The sequence below is a fragment of the Grammomys surdaster genome, unplaced genomic scaffold (genome assembly GCF_004785775.1).
Source record: "Grammomys surdaster isolate TR1022 unplaced genomic scaffold, NIH_TR_1.0 201, whole genome shotgun sequence".
NCBI classification, from domain to species: domain Eukaryota; kingdom Metazoa; phylum Chordata; class Mammalia; order Rodentia; family Muridae; genus Grammomys; species Grammomys surdaster.
This window is the reverse complement of record NW_021604646.1, coordinates 8,953,712-8,975,136: the sequence shown is the minus strand read 5'-3', so window position 1 is coordinate 8,975,136 and position 21,425 is coordinate 8,953,712. Positions and strand designations below refer to the sequence as shown.

Below are 21,425 nucleotides of genomic sequence, written 5' to 3'. Positions count from 1 at the left end.
GTGCTGCCCAATACGTGATCTAAGAGTGATATTAGTAAGTACACTGAAATAAAAGAGATCTGTTTGCCTCAGCCAGGGCTACAAAGAAAGTGGGATCACAAGGAAACTGCTGCCTACAAAACCCTTGGCACCCTGTGCATTTACTGTTAATTAATAAATTCTGGAGTTGTGGAAAGACACAAACATAGTCGGCCATATTTCTAACATAGTGCATTCACAAAACCAAGAGCCCAAGCCCAGTGTCCACAGAAAGCAGGCGAAGTTAGGGTCCAGGAGACAGGGTATACATACCAACTTCTCAAGGATCTGATTTCTAGGGCAATTTTTTATATTAGTATATAGCTACAATTATCATAATAATTTCAAATGATATCATTTTATCAGCCAAAGTTGAAAATGAGTTAATGTTCCAAAGCATCAGAAGTGGTTTATAAGATTATGAAAGGAACTGAGGTTTCATCAACCTTTGCCTTCTCCTCCTCCAATGTCTCAGAGATGCACACAGTGAGCAGAGGAGGAGGGGAAGCAGATAGGGAGAGAGGAACAAGGAGAGAAGGGGGAGAGAAGTAGGGAAGAGAGGGGAAAGAGGAGACAGAGACAAGGACCTGTGAGCTCAGATCTAAATCAGCCACAAGAAGCTAACATCACTGTCAAAAGGAACTTATTCAGCTGAACAGAGCACCTATGGCTGCTTTGCCACACACCTCTGTCTTCCCATCACCGTCAAAGTCACACAGAGCCAAGGAATGAACGTTGTCTCCAGTGACCTGAACATAAAACAGAAAGTCATTGATAAGCGATCCTTTTTCATTTAACCCAAACATATTAGCCTCAAAAAGGGAAGGCTTACATAAACTACCAGTGAGTTCGCAATATTATCCATATCGTTACTATAATGTCCTTTTTTAAAAAATTATTTGTGTGTATGTATACATGTGTGCATATCCTATATTCTGTGTGGGTATGGGTGCACATGTGTATGTGTGAGGATGCCTAGGAAGACAAGAGCAACCTCAGGTGTCACCCTTAGGAACTCTGTCCACTTCATTTGAGGCAGGCTCTCCCACTGGCCTGAAGCTCCCAAATGGACTAGATTGGACAGTCAGAAAAGCCCAGGAATTAACCCTGTCTCCTCTTCCCCAGTGCTGGGATTACAAACTCAGGTACCAGGCTCCACATTTTTATATGTTCAAAAGATTAAACTCGTGGTGCTTTGACAAGCACTCTAACAGTGGAGCCATCTCCTCAGGGCTATTAGTCCATTCGGGTGGGTGGGTTTGTTTGTTTGTTTGTTTGTTTTAACTAATATTCAATGTAATCAGTCCTTTAAAAGACATCCAAAAAATTAAAAGTAGAAATGCTTTGAGTACCAAAATGTTTACTTCTTCATACCGTCCAAAAGAGATCATTTCCTTCGTGATTGAAACCCTGAAGAGCACAGTTTCCACCAATGATGGCAAGAGGGGAGGCAATGTCTCCCAGAGTCCCCAGCACAATGGCATTTGCCCCATCTGCGACCTAAGGAGAAAGAGACAGGACTCAGCGATGTGCAGGCACACTTGGGGGAGGGTGCTTCAGTGCTTCCTCCAGCTATTCAACTGGCTCTGCCCTGTCTCCTAAGAGGGCAGTTAGGCTTCTCTAGAGCCCATGCTGTAGCCCAGACAAGACCAAGTCCAGATCCGGGCATGTGCAGCTTTCACACTAAGCTGCTACAACACATGGTTTTGATGATCCAGGGCTCTCAAGGACTTTTGACTTCCGCAGGGGTGGATTCTCCCAATGACTAAGGCATGCACCTTTAAACACCCAACTTCTAAGATTTATTTTAACCCTTATAGATAGAAATATTTTTGTACTACCACATCCAATATACTTTTAAGTTTGGAAAATTAAATATATATGGAGGAAGCTATACCATTAGTTACATATCTAAGTATCTATAAATATAAAGAAAGGATTAGTTATAAAGAAAGAAATAGATAGGAAATAGAATTCCCAGCACTAGATTACCAGTGAAATCTACTAGATTACTAGTGAAAAGAAGAGAGAAGGGGCTGCAAACTGAGAAAACAAAGGAGAGCAGCTGGAGGGCAGACGAAGGCTGATGGGGGGGAACATTTATATGAAGGATGAAACACAATAATACACTGTATGCTAACCTAACATATTCCAAAGAAATAGTGTGTGTGTGTGTGTGTGTGTGTGTGTGTATAATAAAGACAGCTCTCATAAGAAATTTAAATTTCCAAAAGATCAGCGAATCAAAGCATAAGGTTAAATGGTAAACAATAAATAGCCAGGTTTGCACTGGTAGTCTTAGCTAAACACAGGGCTGAGGCAGGAGGATTGCTTGAGCCTGGGAGTTTGAGATGAGCGAACACAGCGAGGCCCTCTCAAAAAGAGCAACAACTAAATATAATAAATAAGAAACAAACAAACACAGAAGGTGACAGTGAACTAGAAAAGTGAGTGGAATGAAGATATCAAACAGCTCTCTGTGAATAAACGACAAATAAGAGAACAGTAAATAAGAAATTCAGTCGAAAGGGAGCATCAGTAACCAAAGAAATGCGAATATTGATGGTAAATCATTTCCCACTCCACTTATTAGGGAACCGTCATGAAGACCAAATTGTACATTTGTTACAAATGTGTAGGGGGTCTAGGTCCAGCTCCTGCGTGCTCCCTAGTTGCTGGCCCAGGCTTTGTGAGCCCCCACGGTCCCAGGTCAGTTGACTCTGTAGGTCTTCTTGTGGTACCCTTGACCCTCTGACTTGTTCACTTCCATCCCCTACTCTTCCACAAGACTCTACAGGCCCTAGCTTTTAATTTTTGAAATTCATGTATTTTTTAAAAGAATTACTTATTTATTTCATGAGTACACTGTAGCTGTCTTCAGACACACCAAAAGAGGATATTGGATCCCATTACAGATGGTTGTGAGCCATCATATGGTTGCTGGGAATTGAACTCAGGGCCTCTGGAAGAGCAGCCAAGGTGCTTAGATCCCAAGCCATTTCTCCAGTCCCCAAAATTCATGTGTTTTATTTATATGTGTTTGTTTGCATGAATACAGGCAGATAATGCACTTTTGGATTTTGTCTTATTGAGACAATATCTTGCTTTGTAGACCAGACTGGTCTTAAACTTACTATGTAGTCCAGCCTAGCTTCAAACTCACAGTCCTACTCATTCAGCTTCTGAGTGCAAGAGTTACAAATGTACAGTACCTATTCCTGACTGAAAAAGTCATCCAAAACAGTCAGGGAGTAGGCTGTCCATTAACTCATGAATAAATAAATAAAACCCAGCATATACGTACAACAGCACACTATCTGCCATGAAAGGGAATGAAGAGACACCAACACATGCTACAGGGTGATTTAAAAAATACTTCTTCTCTCTTTTTCCTATAGTAGATAGTAGAAGGTCGCTCAGGCATTAAATCTGCAGCAGCTTGTAGATCTCAGGCTACAGTAAGGACCTCCAACAAGCTTTGGGGCTTAATGCAAGGCCACAGAAGAACTGTTTGCTGGATTTCTAAAAGATCTGGACAGATGGCGTCACAGATATACATGCTACAGACACTCTTGACGACCACCAAATGTTTACCAACCAAAACTCCACACGTAGGCTACAAATGCCCTAAACAGATGCGTAGCTGAGTTCCCCACTGCCTGCTACAACAACCAAAAAGAAGACACCTCAACAAGCATCTTCAAACACAGAGACAAGGGCTGGAACAGCAGCTCAGTGATGAACACTTAACCTTTTTCGAATATCCAAGGCTCTGAGTTCAATCCCCAACACCACCACCAACATAAAACCTTCTTGTCTTACAAAAACAAATAAGCAAAAAGCAAAACTGTGGGCATTAGTGAGCAATGGGGGCTCGAAGGCTAAAGGAGGGTATACTTGCCTCTCTGTAGAACAAGTCTGAATTATTGTAGATGTCGTAAGCCAAAAGACTGGTCTGTGTCCCCACTAAAAGAGTATCATAGCCAAGCTCAGGGTTCAAGACTCCTGCACCCAGGCAGCTGACTGTCTGGTTAATGTTGAGGAGAGAGACATCAGAGTCCAGGGGGCTCTGGAACACTCTTGATGTACTGAACTGCTGGCTCCGCGTGTGAGGATTATGGATAAAAACCTGAAAAACAAAAGAGTTATATTCCCTAAAACATGCAAAAATGCCAAATTCACATCTTTTAAAAATTTTTTTAAAAATTAAAAAATGATTAGAAGATACTAACAATAACAAGAAACCACCTTAATCTATAAAGCTCAACATAGTCATGGAAGGCTAGACTTGGTGGCACACACCTTTGATCCCAGCACTCAAGAGGCAGAGGCAGTCAGATCTCTGTGAGTTCAAGGCCAGCCTGCTCCATCATATGAGTTCCAGGACAGCCAGGACTCGCAGAGAGACCCTGTCTCAAACAAACAAAAACAGAAACTAAGAAAAGATACACATACACAGTTCTATGTTAGTCAACTTTCAACCTTTGTGGATTATGGAAATCCAGTGGTACTTAGCCCTGCAGTGGAAGTGAAGAGCAAGCTCTAACTGTTGCTTATGAAGATGGCACATGTGCTCTCCACCAGGACCGTGCAAGCACATGGACCTGTTCCTAGTGTTACATACAGGAAGCTGATCTGAGCTTCAGTGCTGATGCTATACAGCACATGATCATGGGAACCAGAATAAGCACTTCCTCCAGTGTCTTCTACTCCAGCCCCAAATAAATGCCCTTCCTGGGCTGGGGAGATGGCTCAGCAGTTAAGAGCAACCTCTGCTCTTCCAGAGGTCCTGAGTTCAATTCCCAGCAACTACATGGTGGCTCACAACCATCTGATGCTCTCTTCTAGTGTGTCTGAAGGCAGTGACAGTGTACTCATATACATAAAATAAATAGATCTTTTAAAAAAAATTCCCTTCCCAACCCTTAAAATGGTCAATGAGTTTAATGTGTTTTACAAGCTTAAAATGTGTCATATAAATCAAATTCTTGAAGATTGTTTTAGTCTCCACTAGGAAGACCAAGAATTAAAATTAGTCCCAAAGTCAGAAACTCAACAGTTGTATCTGTGAGTATCATAAACGCAGTCATTGCCGGGCAGTGGTGGCGCACGCCTTTAATCCCAGCACTTGGGAGGCAGAGGCAGGCGGATTTCTGAGTTCGAGGCCAGCCTGGTCTACAGAGTGAGTTCCAGGACAGCCAGGGCTACACAGAGAAACCCTGTCTCAAAATAATAATAATAATAATAATAATTGTAGTCATCTGAGTGACTTCATGTAGCACTCAACTTCCCTGAGCTTCGCCTGGGAAAATGGAGTGAAATCAGAAAATGGCTTCCCAGGTGTCGTGACATTGCTCCCAAGATAGGGAGCTGGGGTAGGGTCAGTGTCTTAAATAACAGAATGGACTGCGGCTTCTAATGAGCTGCATTCAAAGAGGGATGCACAGCACTGGAGGAACTGCTTCTTAAGATTTTACTTTTGCTAATGTGTGAGCTTCTGTGCCTGTGTGTACACATGTGTGGACACCCACAGCAGCCAAAAGAAGGCGTGGGTCCCCTAGAGTTACAAGTGGTTATGAGGTAATGATGTGGTGCTGAAACCAAACTCCAGTTTTCTGTAAAAGCAGTGAAATTATTAACCCCGGAGGCACCTCTCCAGCTCCCTCACTGAGAGTTTTTGTTATCTTGAGATAGGGTTTCCCTGTATAGCCCTGGCTGTCCTAGGACTCATGTGAACCAGGCTGGCCTTGAACTCAGAAATCAGCCTCCCTCTGCCTCCCAAGTGCTAGGATTAAAGGTGTTCACAAGCATGCCCAGTGTTTTTATCATCTTAAAACAAACAAACAAACAAACAAACAAAAACTTTAAGGGATAACCACAACAGAAGAAGAAATGAGAAACACTAAATTGGAAATCTCTGGGTCCTCATTTTAAATATTTCATTCCCTTAGGATAAATACTGTATTTATTTTAAATTATTACCTATGAAAATTAGTTTAAGAAAAATAATATTATAGAAAAAAGTGGAGGCAGCAAGACAGCTGAACAGTCAGAGAGCTTGCCAGGAAACCTCCATTTGATCCCAAGGACCCACACACACACTATGGCACCATGCACACAGCCACATACACAAATTCATTAATTTATAATATATCCAAGGGTGCTGGAGAGGTGGCTCAGCAGTTAAGAGCATTGACTGCTCTTCCAGAGGTCCTGAGTTCAATTCGCAGCAACCACATGGTGGTTCACAACCATCTGTAATGAGATCTGGTGCCCTCTCCTGGTGTATAGGCATATATGCAGGCAGAACACTGTACACACACTAAATCAATCTTTAAAAATAAAACATATTCAAGAGAACCAGAAAACATGAAGAAAATGAACGTAGCAAGTGAATATGGTTTAACGTTCTCATCTGTGTGATGTGTTACAAGCTCTTATAAACACTAAACTTGATGGGACTTACTTATGCGCAGAAGGGGAAGGCCTGATGACAGTGACAGGGTGGAAACAAGTAGCCTGGTATGACCAGACCATGAAAGGCAGGGTCACCACATCACACTCATTTAGCTCTGAACAAAGGGATTCTTAACGTCTTCTAGAGATTGGACACTGAGAAGAACAGGAAGGGAAGTCTGGAATGGAAGAATCAAGTTTATGTCAAAAGCAACAAGAAGTGCCAGGGTCAAACTGGTCCTGGTCCCATGTCTCCATACGGAAAGAGTCCCTAGAGAAGCCTACGAACAGACTATTGCTTCCAAAGGAATGGCTGTGACGGGGCATTGTCCTAGCTAAGAAAGACAAGGATTCCCCAGATGTACAGTAGGCGAGAGAATGTCTCCAAGAGAAAAATCAGTGTTCACCTTTCAAGAAAGCACTCTCTATTCCTTCAAGACTAACATTAAGCAAGGTGATCCCAACTCAAAAACAGACTATATGTTCTCCCTCATATGTGGATCCTAGCTTATTATGTATATATGTAAACAGGTGTAAGTGGGTGTAGTCTAAAATATAGAAGACCAAGAGAGAATAATATTGGACTATAAGAACAGAACACAGGTAAAAAAGACACAGTTGTGAAAGAGAATATTTCTCCTAGTTTCAATTCTATTAAAGTGTGTTTGTGTGTGTGTATGTGTGTGAGAAAGAGAGAGAATATGTGAATTCACTTTCTACATACTGAATTAGCAAGAACCATTTTGTATATTACAAAAGAATCCACCGTGTCCATCCTTTGAGGCCATGATGGGACTTGCTCTGAGTCCACTGCCATCAGTGCAGCAGGAACTTGATGAGACAAGTCACTGAATCCATCTCTTACACAGCTAGAAAATGTCTTTTTTTTTTGGGGGGGGGGGGGGGGGGGTTTTGTCATTGTAGCCTGAAATTTCCCCTTTTTACTTCTATTTACAGCTATATCAGACCATTCTATTATAGTGTTATTTCATATGAAAACTATTGCTGCCAGGCAGTGGTGGCGCATGCCTTTAATCCCAGCACTTGGGAGGCAGAGGCAGGTGGATTTCTGAGTTCGAGAGTTCGAGGCTAGCCTGGTCTACAGAGTGAGTTCCAGGACAGCCCGGGCTACACAGAGAAACCCTGTCTCGAAAAACCAAATAAAAAAAAAGAAAGAAAAAAAGAAAACTATTGCTATGCATAAAGCATGTTTTAAAAACAAACAAAGCAACTTCCACTGCTGAAGACAATACTTACATGTCTTGAAGCTGAGCTGGTACCTAATGAGAAGCTTCCCCCTACTGACTAGCACTCACGATAATGGAAAGTCTTCTGCACAACACCAGAGAAGGTAGCCATCAACCCAGCCGCAAACCCCAAGATCTACAAAGATGACCTGCCTGCAACATACGCCAATACAACAGCGAGGCAAATGCTGAGGGAATAATCCTCCTCTGGCTGAACTTAAGATCCATTCCACGGAATGGAACCCAAGCCTGACACTGCTCGAGTGGCCAAAGCCCGAGACTCAAGAGGTCACAGGTCTAAGGGAAAATCAGGTACTCTTGTGACTTCTTCAGACACAAGAGGGCTGTTGCAGATATGAATTCACAGACTGTGGCAGCATGCAGAAAGCCTGCGCAAGTTCAAGCCAGATGGGGTCTCAATGCTGAGAGTGCTATGTGGTCACCGGCTTCCACCCCATCCAAGAAGCTATCTGCAACTGATGCTCACTTGCAAAAAAAAAAAAAAAAAAAAAAAATAGTTTTTTCCAATGGAGTCTCACTGGGTATACTTACCACACTTCCGGGTAGAACCCATGTCCAGAAGTAGACACCAACACACAATAATTTTTTTTTTGATCAATGATATTTTTGTTGATTTTTTTCCTGTCGTACTGCTTTCTTTAGGCATTTTTTCTTGTATATTTGGGGGACATGTTTGGGCTTTTTGTTTGTTTTTTTAAGGAGAGAGGAAGAATTGTGGAATAGGTTGGGTGGGGAGGTAAAGAGAGTCTGTGAGGAGTTGGGGGAGAGGAAAAGCATGATCAGAATATATAGTTGGAAACTTTTTTTTAATAAATAAAATATCCTTGTCAGGGTGAGACCCAGTCTGGATGTAATGATGAAAGTCTGCTTCTAGACATGCAGCACCAGTGAGCAGAGCAGGCCTTAGCTTCACTCGGGAATCCTGTTCTGCTTCTATCCTATTTGCAGTGCTGAGGATTGAACCTAGGGCCTTGACCATGTGAGGCAAGCACCCTACCAATGAGCTACATCCGTAGACCATTTTCATTTTTGAGACAGAGTCTTGCTCTATAGCCCAAGTCAATCTTCAACTTGCAGCCCCGCCTCTGCTTACTGGGTAGCTAAGAACACAGGCCTGGGTTGTCAGACCTGGCCGCAATGTGTTTTGGGGGGTTTTGTTTGTGTGTCTGGTTGCTCTGTGTTTTTTGTTTGGTTCATTAGTTTTGGTTTTGGCCTCCACCTTTTAATAATCCTCCTATCTCTGCCTCCAAGTATACTGGCTAATGCCACCATACCCAGCTGGAATGTGTGTTTTTACATGTGCTGTTTACATTTTACATGGATGATAAAATGTTACCAATTTGTAAAACTTTATGTGTGCACGTGCCATGGCGTGTGCATGGAGATCAAAGGACAATCTGTGGATTTCATTCTCTCATTCTATGATGTGAGCCTCAGGGATCAAACCCGCTGAGCCACTTCACCAGTGAACCAGGTTTTTTTCTTTTTTTTTTCTTTCTTTTTTTTTTTGTTTTTTGTTTTTGGTTCTTGTCCACCCAGATGAGAAGCCCCTGGTCCAGTACTGTTTCCCCAGTCTGCTGCAGGTTATCTGATTACACTGTGAACCCTGGGATTGTGTTATTTACTGGAAAAACAAAAAAACAAAAAAAAACCCAAAAACCTGTTTCTCGTTGTGGTGCGGCTCGACCCTTAGCATGTACCTTTAATCCCAAACAGTGAAGGTAAAAGTAGTTTATAGATGGAAGCACCCATGTTTGAAAGTGATTGAGACGTAGACAAAATGACAAACCGGAGAAAGCTACTGACAGAATAGGACATGCCCAACTCTTGTGAGAACAGAGAGGGAGGGAGGCTACTTAGGAGAACAGTGCAGAGAAAGAGGAGGCAGTTTTACCAGGACAGTTTTACAAAGACAGGTTGCAGAGAGAACAAGTTAGACAGGTGAAGACAGAACAAAGCAGAAAATGAGAAGGAGCCAGAAAAGTAGAACAGAATGCCAAAGTTCACCTAAGGCAAAGCAAATTTAATTCAAGTGAGGCTGGCAGAGAGAGAAGCCAGATTGAATCAGTCAGCAAGATTGAATCAGTCAGCTGAGAGAAAAGTTTGAGCAAGAACAGTTAAGTTGGACCAGCCAACAGGAACTCAGAAAGAGCCTGATAGGATGCGCTTACTCAGCAGTATGTCTGAGAGGCTGAGAACAGTCTAGGCATAGATAAGATTGTACAGAAGCTAGAAGCTTCCAGGATTAGACCTCGGTTAGCAAATCGAGGCAGTAACCCTTGGAGAAGACAAGGACATCAAGCAAATACAGTCACTTTGACACCAGTCACTCTGCTCGATGATGTAACTTGATAGTGGTACCCCGTCTGCTCTCTCACTCAGGCTACTCCAGTCATAGCGGCTGGATGCTGTGGCTTCCTGGTTTGATGATGCTTTGCTACCTATCTGCTACTTCTACCTTATCTGTTATCCACTAATTTTTCCTTTACTTTCTCTTGCTACATGTTTCAATTCACTTCTTCCCATCTGAATATACACTATCACAGATCATTCTCTCTACCTAGTTATGGGCTCTAGCTGGCCCACATATTTACAAGCTTGGCTTTCGTTCCCTTCAAACCTCTGAACAAATGCTACCAGAGGCCTTTCTGACCACCCTTTCAATCAGCAAGTCCTGTCAATCCAAATACTAGTCTTTTCTCTCAAGAACATATATAGTATGTATATAATTTAAATGCATGTATCAATGTATCTATAGCATATACAGTTCTTTTATTTATTTATTTATTTATTTATTTATTTATTTATTCGAGACAGGGTTTCTCTGTATAGCCCTGGCTGTCCTGGAATTCACTCTGTAGACCAGGCTAGCCTCGAACTCAGAAATCCGCCTGCCTCTGCCTCCCAAGTGCTGAAATTAAAGGCGTGCGCCACCACCGCCCGGCCGCATATACAGTTCATATCATATATTCTAACATTATATATCATGTACACATCATATGCACAACTCTGCTTACTATCTGGTACTCTCTCAAATGTAAGCTCCAGAGGTGAAACTTCACTTAACACAGCATCTGCAGAGTTAAGAAAAGTGTCCGACACAGGATTAGGCCTCAAATTAAGGGTTAAGGTAACACCACTGGGGTATCTTTAGCCTGTTATATTGCTGTGTGCTCCTGTCTATGAACATGAACTTGTATATGCACATATGCATATGTGGAAGTGAATTTCTTTTGGATGTCTCTCAGTGCCCTGGGTGGAGGCAGCTCAGGAGGCTGAACTTAGGGTGTTGAGTATGTTAGGCAAACATTCTACCACTGAGTGACATCAGCCTTATTAATATTATTATTTGTGTGTGCCTGTGCATATGTGTATGTTCAGGCTTTATGGCACACAAGTGAAGGTCACATAACAACAACTTACAAGAGTCAGATCTCTCTCCATGATGTGTGTCCCTAGGACAGAACTCAGGTCATCAGGCTTGGCAGTAGGTGCCTTTATCCAATAAGGAATCATTGGGTAAAGAACTCCCTTCTTCTAAAATTTTAATTTTGAGATAGGGTCTTCCTATGTCACCCAGGCTAGCTTTGAACTTATGATCCCAATCTCTTGAACAGATGAAATAACAGGTGTGTAGCTACATCAGGCTTGTTACTGCCTGCCTAACAATCAATTCATTAATCCTAATTAATAGCATCACATACCAGGCCCAAAGTTCAGCACTTTACCTCATTATACCAGTTTATGAAATCATAACCCACTTAAATGAATCACTATGTTCCTGCTATGTAACCCTAGACATAGCATGTAAGGTAACATACAGCACACATGGAAGTGTCTTGAAACTCCTTACACAAATTTAATTGTGTAATTGACACTCCTGCTGGGTCTAACAACGTGCATTCAATTTCACAACTTTTTTTTTTTTAAACTGGGTCTCGATCTGTAGCCCAACTTGACCTCAAACTGATGGCAACCCTCCTGCCTCAGTCTCTTGCACTGGGATTACAGGTGTGAGCTACCACATACAGCTAGCTTCCTTTCCAGAACTTTCTAGTTGAGCAATCTCAGACACTAAAATTGAACCTCTCTGAACTGTTTCTAATCAGTAAAGTGGGAATAGCAAAAAGAAATTAACAGCCACTAACAATTAGTGAATACTTCCCATAATCCTCGTTGCTGTTATTTGTTAATTGAGAGAATTAACACATAAGGCTTTGTACCTGTTAGAAGTTGTATTTTTGAAGTCACTATAGTCCTTGTATTTTGAGCATGCATCCATCAATACACAGGGCCTTGATGTGCCTTGTCTGCGGCCTTTCTACAAGCTTCCTAAAAAGTATCAACCTCATTTTATCTCTGAATCCACAACAATCTAGCATGAAAAAAAAAGTGTTAAACATAAAGGTGAATGTTGAATGATCTTGTATCTGTGACCCTGACACCTTTCCTAGTATGTGGCTCATAGTATCCATTTAAGTATTAATGAATACTTAACTTATAAGGCAAAGATCTGAATGTACGTGATCAAGAACCAAAGCTACAATCTGAATTTAACATTGGGGTTGTTGTCCTCCTGAATCCCCCTCCCTCCACTGTAAAGAGGCAAATGTGGAAGACACTCCAGGAGGCAAGCAGAGGCCCTGGGCGTGAATCTGGAGTCAGCAATCGCTACTAATCCTGGACAAGCTTTCCTTCTTCTTGAGACGTCTTTTCCCTAAGCTCCTGATCTGTCCTCAATTCTATCCAACACTGAGAACCTGGCGATAAAAAGAAAAGTCACTGTTCCTCCTACGAAGCTGTTCCTCTGAAACCCTATATTGATAAGACTGAGGCCAAGGACAGTAGCGACCGGTTGCCAAGCAATGCGGGCTGGAGGCGGGGCAGCGTAAGGGGCGGGATTTGGGGGCAGGAGGAGTTCGGGTGGGAGCGGTTACCTTGCCCGCTTGGGTGGCGGCCGCCAAGCACGGGTGAGTCCCGTCGTAGCGCCCTATGGCCACCATGCGGGGGCTGATTTTGTGGCGCAGTTTCAGGGTGAACACGGGCAGCAGCATGATGGCGCCAGCTAGGGGCGGAAGACAGACGCCCGACGCAGGCGAAAGGCGGGCAGCTTGGCCCGCCGGTTGCCTAGCAGCGGATGAGGCGTGCGAGGTAAAGACACGCAGGAATCAGGAACGCCTCGGACCCGGTGCCGGAAGCGCAGGCTGGAGCGCGACCAATGTCGTCAGCTCTCTCTACGCCTGCGCGAACCCTCCCAGCGGCATAGCTACGCAAGTCCCAACTAGCTCCTGCGACTGCGCAGTGGCGTCGTGCTTGGTCGGAATGCGTTCTTTGTCCGTTCTCGGGCTGTTGCTGTAAATTAGTGTTAGATGCATCCCTGTCTTGGTGTCTGAGGTGGCGGCGTCTGAACCAGTACCTCCCCAGGATTCTCTGTAGCACATCAGCCAAACTGTACCCCGTACACCGCACACTCTGTCACCCACCCATTCATTCAAGAACTAAGGCTTTAGCCGGCGGATAGTTGAGTGGGTGAAGACGCTTGATGTCAAGCCTGATGACCTGAGTTTGAAGCAGAAAACCAGCTCCAAGGGCATGCACAAGCACGATTAAAAAAATAATAATACTAAAAAATAAATAAACCCAAAAACTTTACGTTAAAGTGCCTACTATAACCCTTGCTTTAGCTGTTATGGCAAGGCAAACAACAATAGTAACCTGAAAATAACAATTCCTTCAAAGTAACAATAAAGAGTTTTCAGTTTATATGTAAATAGTTTAGGCGGTAAATGTAGAGCAGGAGAGAAAGATGCAAAGTTGAGGGACGTGGGAAGGGAAAGAGTACATCTCTCTCAAGTCCAGTTAAGGTACTGCATTAACTGAGTCAAGAATTCCAGCCCAATTAGCATTTTCTATGAAAGTTGCCTAGATAGAGCGAACACACCCTTTATACAACGAGACCTCAACTAAGAATGCTGAAAAAGCAATGAATCCTGCTTAAGTACTAAACGTATATGACTTTTCTCCTTTCCCAGCTGTAAACCTGTAATTTGCTAGGGACCTCACAAGAAACTCTACTTAAATAAATGATGTGACTTAACCCCTTACATCCTTGTGACACGTGGAATTTCTAACAGCTCATTGAGATGCAAGGAGAGCTACTAAGCCGTCTATATAGCTGATAAGACACTTAAGTGGGTCGCTCCCTTTTGAACCCCGCATCCAAGCTCTTGGCTATGTATTATTCTTTCCCTGAGCACCTACCCTCTCTATCAAACTCCTCCCCACCCCATCCCCGGCTATCCTTAAATCTATGCTAATATTATACTATATTGTGTATGGTATATGGTGTGTGTGTGTGTGTGTGTGTAAAACAACACCATGTGTTCTAGGGACCAAACTCATGTCATCAAGCCATGTGTTTTTAACCTGCTGAGCCATGCTGATGACCAAAATCTCAGTAAACTTCAACTCTGCTTCAGACAGTCTGGCCTTTGGAATTCTTTGCTGCAATGAAATCAAGAATCCTGTTGTCATTTGAATGGAGGTCCCTGGAAAGAAGTGTCCAGTGCTTGGGGGGCCTGCTGGGGGCAGAGTGGAACTGTATCTCTGGCCCACACGTCACTGCTGGTGGCAAAAGGTAACCTTAGTTGGAGAACAGTCTTTACAGATGTAAGTTAAAGAGCTTGAAATGAGGTCATCCTGGATTAGAGTGGCCCCTAATTCTAATGATATGTATCCTTTTAAGAGGGAGAGAAGACAGAAAAAGCCATAGGTACCAATTGACGATGCTGCTCGAAACTGAAGTGTGCCCGAGGCTCCCGAAGCTTGGAATTCTTCCCTAGAATGTTCAGAGGAAACAGTCTCCCTATTAACGTTGTCATTTCAGACTTCTGGCTACAGATAGGTGTGGGAATAATCTTGGTTTAAGCCATAAATGTTTGAGAATGGGGGACTGCTTGGGAAATACAGGTATGCATTTTTTAAAATACAAACATGCAAAATTAAAACATCGCAACCAACCATTCATTCTGCACATATTTTAAAGAGCCTACTGTGTGCCTGACAGTCTTCCAGAGAATGGATAGCAAAAAACAGACAAGTCTCTTCTCACCTAGAACTGGCAAACAGTAGTCAGAGAGAACAAGAAACGCACAGTTGTTAGAGTAGGCACCTTAAGGAAGGTAAGAAGAAGAGTTGACAGAAGGCGAGGGGAAACTATGTTTACTACAGTGGTAGGGAAAACAAATTCCTGAAAAAATTACATTCAAGCAAAGACTTAAAATAAGTAAAGAAGCCAGCTACCAGGAGAAGGTTCCAGAATGTGGAAGTGTGAAAGCCAGGAGGGCTTATTCTAGCTGCCTTCTGGAATTGCCATTCACTAATTACAAGTGAGATGAGCAGCCATCACCACAGGAGACCAGGGAGCAGGCACAGGGGAGGGGGAATTAGGAGGATGTCAGCCCAGATGACGGGTTGTCAGCTGCTAGGAGCAAAAAAACAGCTGGGAGGCACTGCAGTGAGTGTTGGGAGAGGAGCCCACACTCCTCTCGATGTTTGCATTTTCTAGCGTTGTACAAACGGGCATCATTTTTTCCAAGTCTGTTGGTATGACTGTGGCTAATTTTAATGTCCTTTAGGGATAATGTTAAAAGATTCATTCTTAGTGACTTGATGGGACTCAAAACCCAAGCCATGCCCCTCCCCAGGCTGATAGCCCATGCTTCCGAGTTCCACCAGCACTTTCCCATACCATCCCTACTCCCTACAGATCACCAGAGGGCTCCCAACAACCAGGAGCATCTTCCTTACTAGTCAGCTAGTGGAAAGCGGCCTGAATCTGTTCTTCTGAATCAGAACTTACTTTGTTTTATGTAATCCTTTCTCTTTAGCTCAAGGGCTGTACTTCCACAAAGCCCCCGGGTCACTGAAGTCACTGATCCATGTTAATTTCTGACTTGAGTTTGATAGGTCAGCTCTGCCGGGAACAACTTAAAAAGAACAGATCTCTAGCAAACATTTATTAAAGGTATGCTTGTTCCAGACAGGGATATAGTGGCAAGCAAGGAAGGCATAACCTGTCCCCTATGGATAAATCCTATGGAATTTGAGGAATAGCAGACATTAAACATGAAGACAAATAAGGTCATTTTATCTGACCATAAGGTTGATTGATGTGCTGGGACTTGGGAAAAAGTCCCTCAGAACAAGTGGCATTAGGATTGAAAGCTTATAATGAAAAAGTGGCAACTCTGAGAAGGTGTCACAGAAGGCAATTCCAGATAGAGGGGATGGCACAAACAAAAGGCCAGGGTGGGCAAGGTTAAAGATAAGACTGGAGCCCACTGTGTGAGACAGGGAGATGTCAGCCAGGCCACAGTGCACTTGTGGGCTACACCAAGCTTGAGACTTCCTCCTTATTGTTCAGACAAGCCCATGCCTACTAAATTTCAATGCAAGACTGGGCTTGGACACCATCCATTTGGCCAAGCCAAACTTCATCTGTGCACTGCTCTGGTGGTCTGTGACTTTGCAATTGCTCTTCCTAACAGGACATCAAAGTCCTCAGCAAATGCTCTACTAACAATTTACTGAACATTATCTGAGAGCCATCCTAACTACTTTGTATGGAGCACTTGGCTTAATCCCATCATAACTCAGTGATATGGGTACTGTTATCATGTTTCACAGATGACAAAAATCTTTCCATTGTCACCATGTCTCTTTATACATCTTCAATTGGTTCCCAATTTCCAGCCAGAGTCTGAGCTCTCTGACTGATTACAGGACATCATTAAAGTTGGACAAAGCTGGACCACTAATCTCTGTAGCCTCAATTTTTGTCTCTTGCTTCAAAGCACATCCCTTCTCTTGCTGTTTCAAGTATCTCTGCTCATAGCTCACCTCTGCTTGGAATGTCTTTCCTCTCATCCATAACCCATCTCTCAGACTCAAGTTGAATATCACCAGAGAGTTCTGATCACCTTGGTCATTGCCATTCACACACTTTGTGGCTGCATCGAATCTCCAGTGGTCATGCCCTTTGCCATGTTGAAGGTAGTCTGAGTTTCTGGAACATTCTTCATCGGGATCAGTAATGATCATCCAGGATGATAGGTAGGATACCACTTTCCCTGCCAAGCGCTGAGCAAGGTAGAAAACTTAGAGGCTTTCCTTCAAAGAGAAAGTGGGCTCTCCTGCTAGCCATCCTCAAGTTTTCTTGGCCTGTTGTAACTCCTTCAAGAGTCAGTGGCTCGCCGGGCGGTGGTGGCGCACGCCTGTAATCCCAGCATTTGGGAGGCAGAGGCAGGCGAATTTCTGAGTTTGAGGCCAGCCTGGTCTACAGAGTGAATTCCAGGACAGCCAGGGCTACACAGAGAAACCCTGTCTCGAAGAAAAAAAAAAAAAGATAGTGAGATCAGCCTGTGAACTTCGACATCGGCAGAACTTTTATATTCTCCCATCAGCTACTAGCTGGGACTTGAACCTGTTATTTTGTCCTAATTTCCCCCCCCCCTCTTGAGACAAGTTCTCACTATGTAGGTCTAGCTGTCCTGAAACTCATTACGTAGACCATGCTGGCCTCAAACTCATAGATACCTGCCTGCCTCTGCCTCCCAAGCACTCAGATTAAAGGTCTGTGCCACTAAGGCTGGCTCTAGTCCTCAGCCTTATTGACCTTTCTCTGTTTTGCCAAATGCTGGCACACACTATTAAGTCACTGACTCTCACAGCCTCTATTGAAGGGAGGCATTAGCATCATCCTGGACCCACAGAAAGAAGTTGAGTCTTGGAGGTTTTATGATATAAGCCCAAAGCCACACAGCGGTAAAACCATTACAGCAAACCCAAGCAGACAGACCCCAGAGCCTGTGAATGCCTAAGGGCCACACATGCAGACTCCAGCTATGAACTTTACCAAGTATCAGTGTTGTCATCTAAAAGAGAGTATGGGTAACAGTGCCGTGTGTACGGAGTATCATGAGTCTCAGATGAACTAATAGAGCTTGTCCTGATTAGGTTTGTCTGTTTGTTTTTTCAATTTGATGAAAGCTAGAATCATCTGAGAAGACAGAACCTCAGTTGAGAAATCATCTCCATCAAATTGGCCAGTAGGCAAGCCTATGGGGGCATTTTCTTGATAAATGACTGGTGTGTGAAGGCTCAGCCTGCTGTAGGTTATGCCACCCCTGGGCAGGTGGTCCAGGGTTGTGTAAAAAAAAGCCGTAGAGACTGAGCCAGTAAGCACCACTCCCCTGTGGTTCCTGTCTCTGCTGCTGTGTGAGCGTCTGCCCCTGACTTTCCTCAATGATGCATTATAATCAGGAGATCCTGAACAGCATATGAAAGCAGGCTGAGTAAGCCATGAGAGCCAGCCAGTAAGCAGCACTCTTCCATGGCCTCTGCCTCACTGCCTGCCTCCAGGTTCCTTCCTTGAGTTCCTCCTCAATGGACTATCATCCAGGAATCCATATAAATCAAATAGACCCTTTCCTCCCCAAGATGTTTTTGGTCATGGTCTTTATTACAGCAAAGAAAGCAAACTAGAATAGAATAGTGCTTAAGCAGATGTCTGGTGTTTAATAGGAGCTCCCGAGTTACTAATATTATCTAAGAGCCTGAGCTATCTGGGACTGGTTAGGGTATCTATGGTGATTAGTGTAGCATCTTTTTTCTTTTCTCTTTTTAGTAGATGGTGTTGTATCTCTCTTCAGCCCTGGGTTAGGAAAGCCAGCCTAGATAGTGAAGCTCTACCTGGCTAGACCAGGACCACAATGTTAGCTCTTGACTGATGAGAAAGAGTAGAGGGCCTTAGGCAGCTCCTGGTCCTGGTCCTCACCTTGAGTTTTCAAAGCATCTCCACCAGAGGGTGTACGTGTGTAAAAAACAGACTTGGGATTCAGGCCAAGAGGAGGCAGGGTAAGAGCTCCAGCAAGACAGGATGCTTCTAACAGTAGCAAAGCTTACTTCTTTAGGGCTGATTTGGGGGTGGGGAGGGGCAGAGAAGGATGCTGAAACTTATGGAGTGAATTCCAAAGAATGCCGACTAGAGAAAGACTGTTATTTTGCTTTGGTCTTTGAGATAGGATCTTACTATATAGTCCAGCTGGTTTTGAACTCATGGCAATTTTCTTGCCTTTATCTCCCCTTAACATAATATAAAGATGGAAGCTATCTGGGAATCGTCCATGCCTCTTCCCAGTCCTGTCTCCACACAGCCTGTGTGTAAAGAAGCAGAGCTTTGGGTGTCCCCAAACTCTTCAAGATGAGTGGCCATGGGGATCTCTCTACAGTTTATGGATGGAAAGAGCCCAGGAGGCCACTGAAGTACAGCAGGTTGGCCCAGACCAATTGCTGAGGGCTGTCCTATCTTTTCTTCAGGAGTAGCCCTCACTGGTGTTCTAGCACCCAGTCTCCTCTTAGAGAAGTCTCAGTGGCTCTGTGCTATGTCTGCTATGAGCCACAAGGTGAGGCTGACGTTGTTGGTTTCCTCTCAGGTCATTTCACACACACACACACACACACACACACACACACACACACACACACACACATCAGAGAAGACATGAAACATGTGTGTTTAGTATCACTAGCTTGTCACAGAAAAAAATAAAAAGGTTACCTTCTGGCCAGTGGACAGGGAGGAGCCACCATAAGAATAACAGCTAGAATTTTTACTCTTCAGTCACCGTGTGCCAGACTACTGACATTCGCGCTTGTATTATCTCACTTAACCTTCAGTCCTGTGAGGTAAGTAACATTATTACCTTTAGTTTTCCAGATGGAGAAAATAATGTCAGTCCCAGATCCTTCCTAGTTCATTGGTTCCACACACTACAGACCTGGTAAGGATCACCACTCACATTGGTATTAGACATGCCCATCCTCCACCTCAGAAACCCATCAGAACCAGGAAGATCTAGTAGTCCCAGACAATGAGGGACCTTGTGGCAAATGTCAATGCCTTTGTCCACACTTCTGGTGGCCTCTTCTTATAGGAGAGTCTCTGACACTTCCTAAAAAGCTACACATCCCAACGGTAAAAAGAAACAAGGAGCCCAAGCATGATGGCACTCGCCTCTGATCCAGTACTCCAGGCAGAGGCAGGTAGATCTCAGAATGTTCTAGGTCAGCCTGGTCTATATAGTGGAATTCCAGGACAACCAGGCCACTAGGCCTATGTAGAGAGACTGTGCCTTGTTTGTTTATTTGTTTGTTTGTTTGCTTGTTTTAAAAAGAGGAAAAGCATGAAGAGCACCAAGAAGAAAACACAGAAGGCCAGATATGAATGGTGCACACGTACAATGCTAGCACTTGGGAGGTAGAGGCAGGAAGATCAGGAGTTCAGATAATATTTACCTATACAGTGAGTTCAAGGCCAGCCTGGGTTACTTAGGCCCTGTCTAGATAGATAGATAGATAGATAGATAGATAGATAGATAGATAGATAGATAGATAGATGTCTGGAGATGCTTAAGAAGGGAACATGACTTTAAAATCAGTATGCAGAGGAGGAAGAAAAGAATTCAGGTGCTTGTGTGGCTGTCACTAAGCTGCTATGTATTCAGAATAACTGCACTTCGGAAAGTAGATATGAAGCTGCCTTCTTTTTCCACATGAGCATTTAGAACTCACAGCCATAGAACTGTGACAGAGTTGCTTGAGGTTAGAGGGTAAAAGCGAGCATACTTGTAGGACAGCATCCTGTCTGCACTAGCTTTAGGAGGCTTAAAGATGTACTTTGGGGACTAGAAAGACATAGCTCATTGGTTAAAAAGTACTAGCTGCTCTTCCAAAGTACCAGGGCTCAATTCCCAACACCCACATGGTAGCTCACAACTATCTGTAACTCCAGGTACAGATGATCCAATGCTCTCTTCTGACCTCTGTGGGCACTGCATGCATGTGGTGCACAGACTCACATGCAAGCAACACACACGCACGCACACACACACACACATTTCTAAAAAATAATGGCTGAAGAGATGACTCAGCAGTTGAGAGCACATTTTGCTCTCCCAGAGGACCTGGTTTTGATTCCCAGAACTTACATGGTTGCTTACAACAGTATGTAACTCTAGTAACAGGAAATACACTGGTGTTTCCTGCAGCACCTGTCACACACAGTAGAGTACACACACATATATATGCAAGCAACACACCCATGCACATAAAATGAAATCAATAACAAATCTTTAAAAATAAGTAAATATTGAAGATGTACAACATGCCAGCAATGGGTCTTGTAACTGTTGAAAGATTGGAATGTGAGTGATTCGTGTTTATACCAGCTGTAAGTATAAAATAAACCCTCCATTTTTCTTCTTGTTGTTTGTTTTTGAGACAGGTCCCTGGCTGTCCTGGAACTCATTATATAGACCTGGCTGACCTCGAACTCATAGAGATCTGCCTGCCTCTGCAGATCTCCCAGGTGCTGAGATCAAAGGCTTGTGCCACCACCATGTCTAGAACACTCTGCTTTCAAACAGATAATATGAAAAAGAATTTAAACCAGGTGTGGTGGCCCATGTTCATAATCCCAGCATTTGGAAAGTTAAAGCAGCAAAAGGATCCCAAGTTTAGGAGAGGTAGAAGGGAGAGAAGGAGAAAAGGAGAAGGAGAAAAGAGAGACAGAGACAGAGAGAGAGGGAGGGAGGGAGGGAAGGAGGGAGGGAGGGAGGGAGG

General features: G+C 43.6%; 1 protein-coding gene across 1 annotated transcript in view; it reads right to left on the bottom strand.

Moving 5' to 3' along the window:
* The window catches only part of Bbs2 (Bardet-Biedl syndrome 2), a 33,084-nt gene extending 20,131 nt beyond the window's left edge, over window positions 1-12,953 (bottom strand). Inside the window, exons 1-4 of the mRNA XM_028770348.1 lie at window positions 12,680-12,953; window positions 3,920-4,147; window positions 1,393-1,518; window positions 705-767 (exon numbers count right to left, since the gene is read on the bottom strand). Of these exons, the coding sequence (XP_028626181.1) occupies window positions 705-767; window positions 1,393-1,518; window positions 3,920-4,147; window positions 12,680-12,796 (534 nt within the window). The 5' untranslated portion in view covers window positions 12,797-12,953. The remainder of the gene's footprint in view (window positions 1-704; window positions 768-1,392; window positions 1,519-3,919; window positions 4,148-12,679) is intronic.
* Window positions 12,954-21,425: the final 8,472 nt, after the last annotated feature.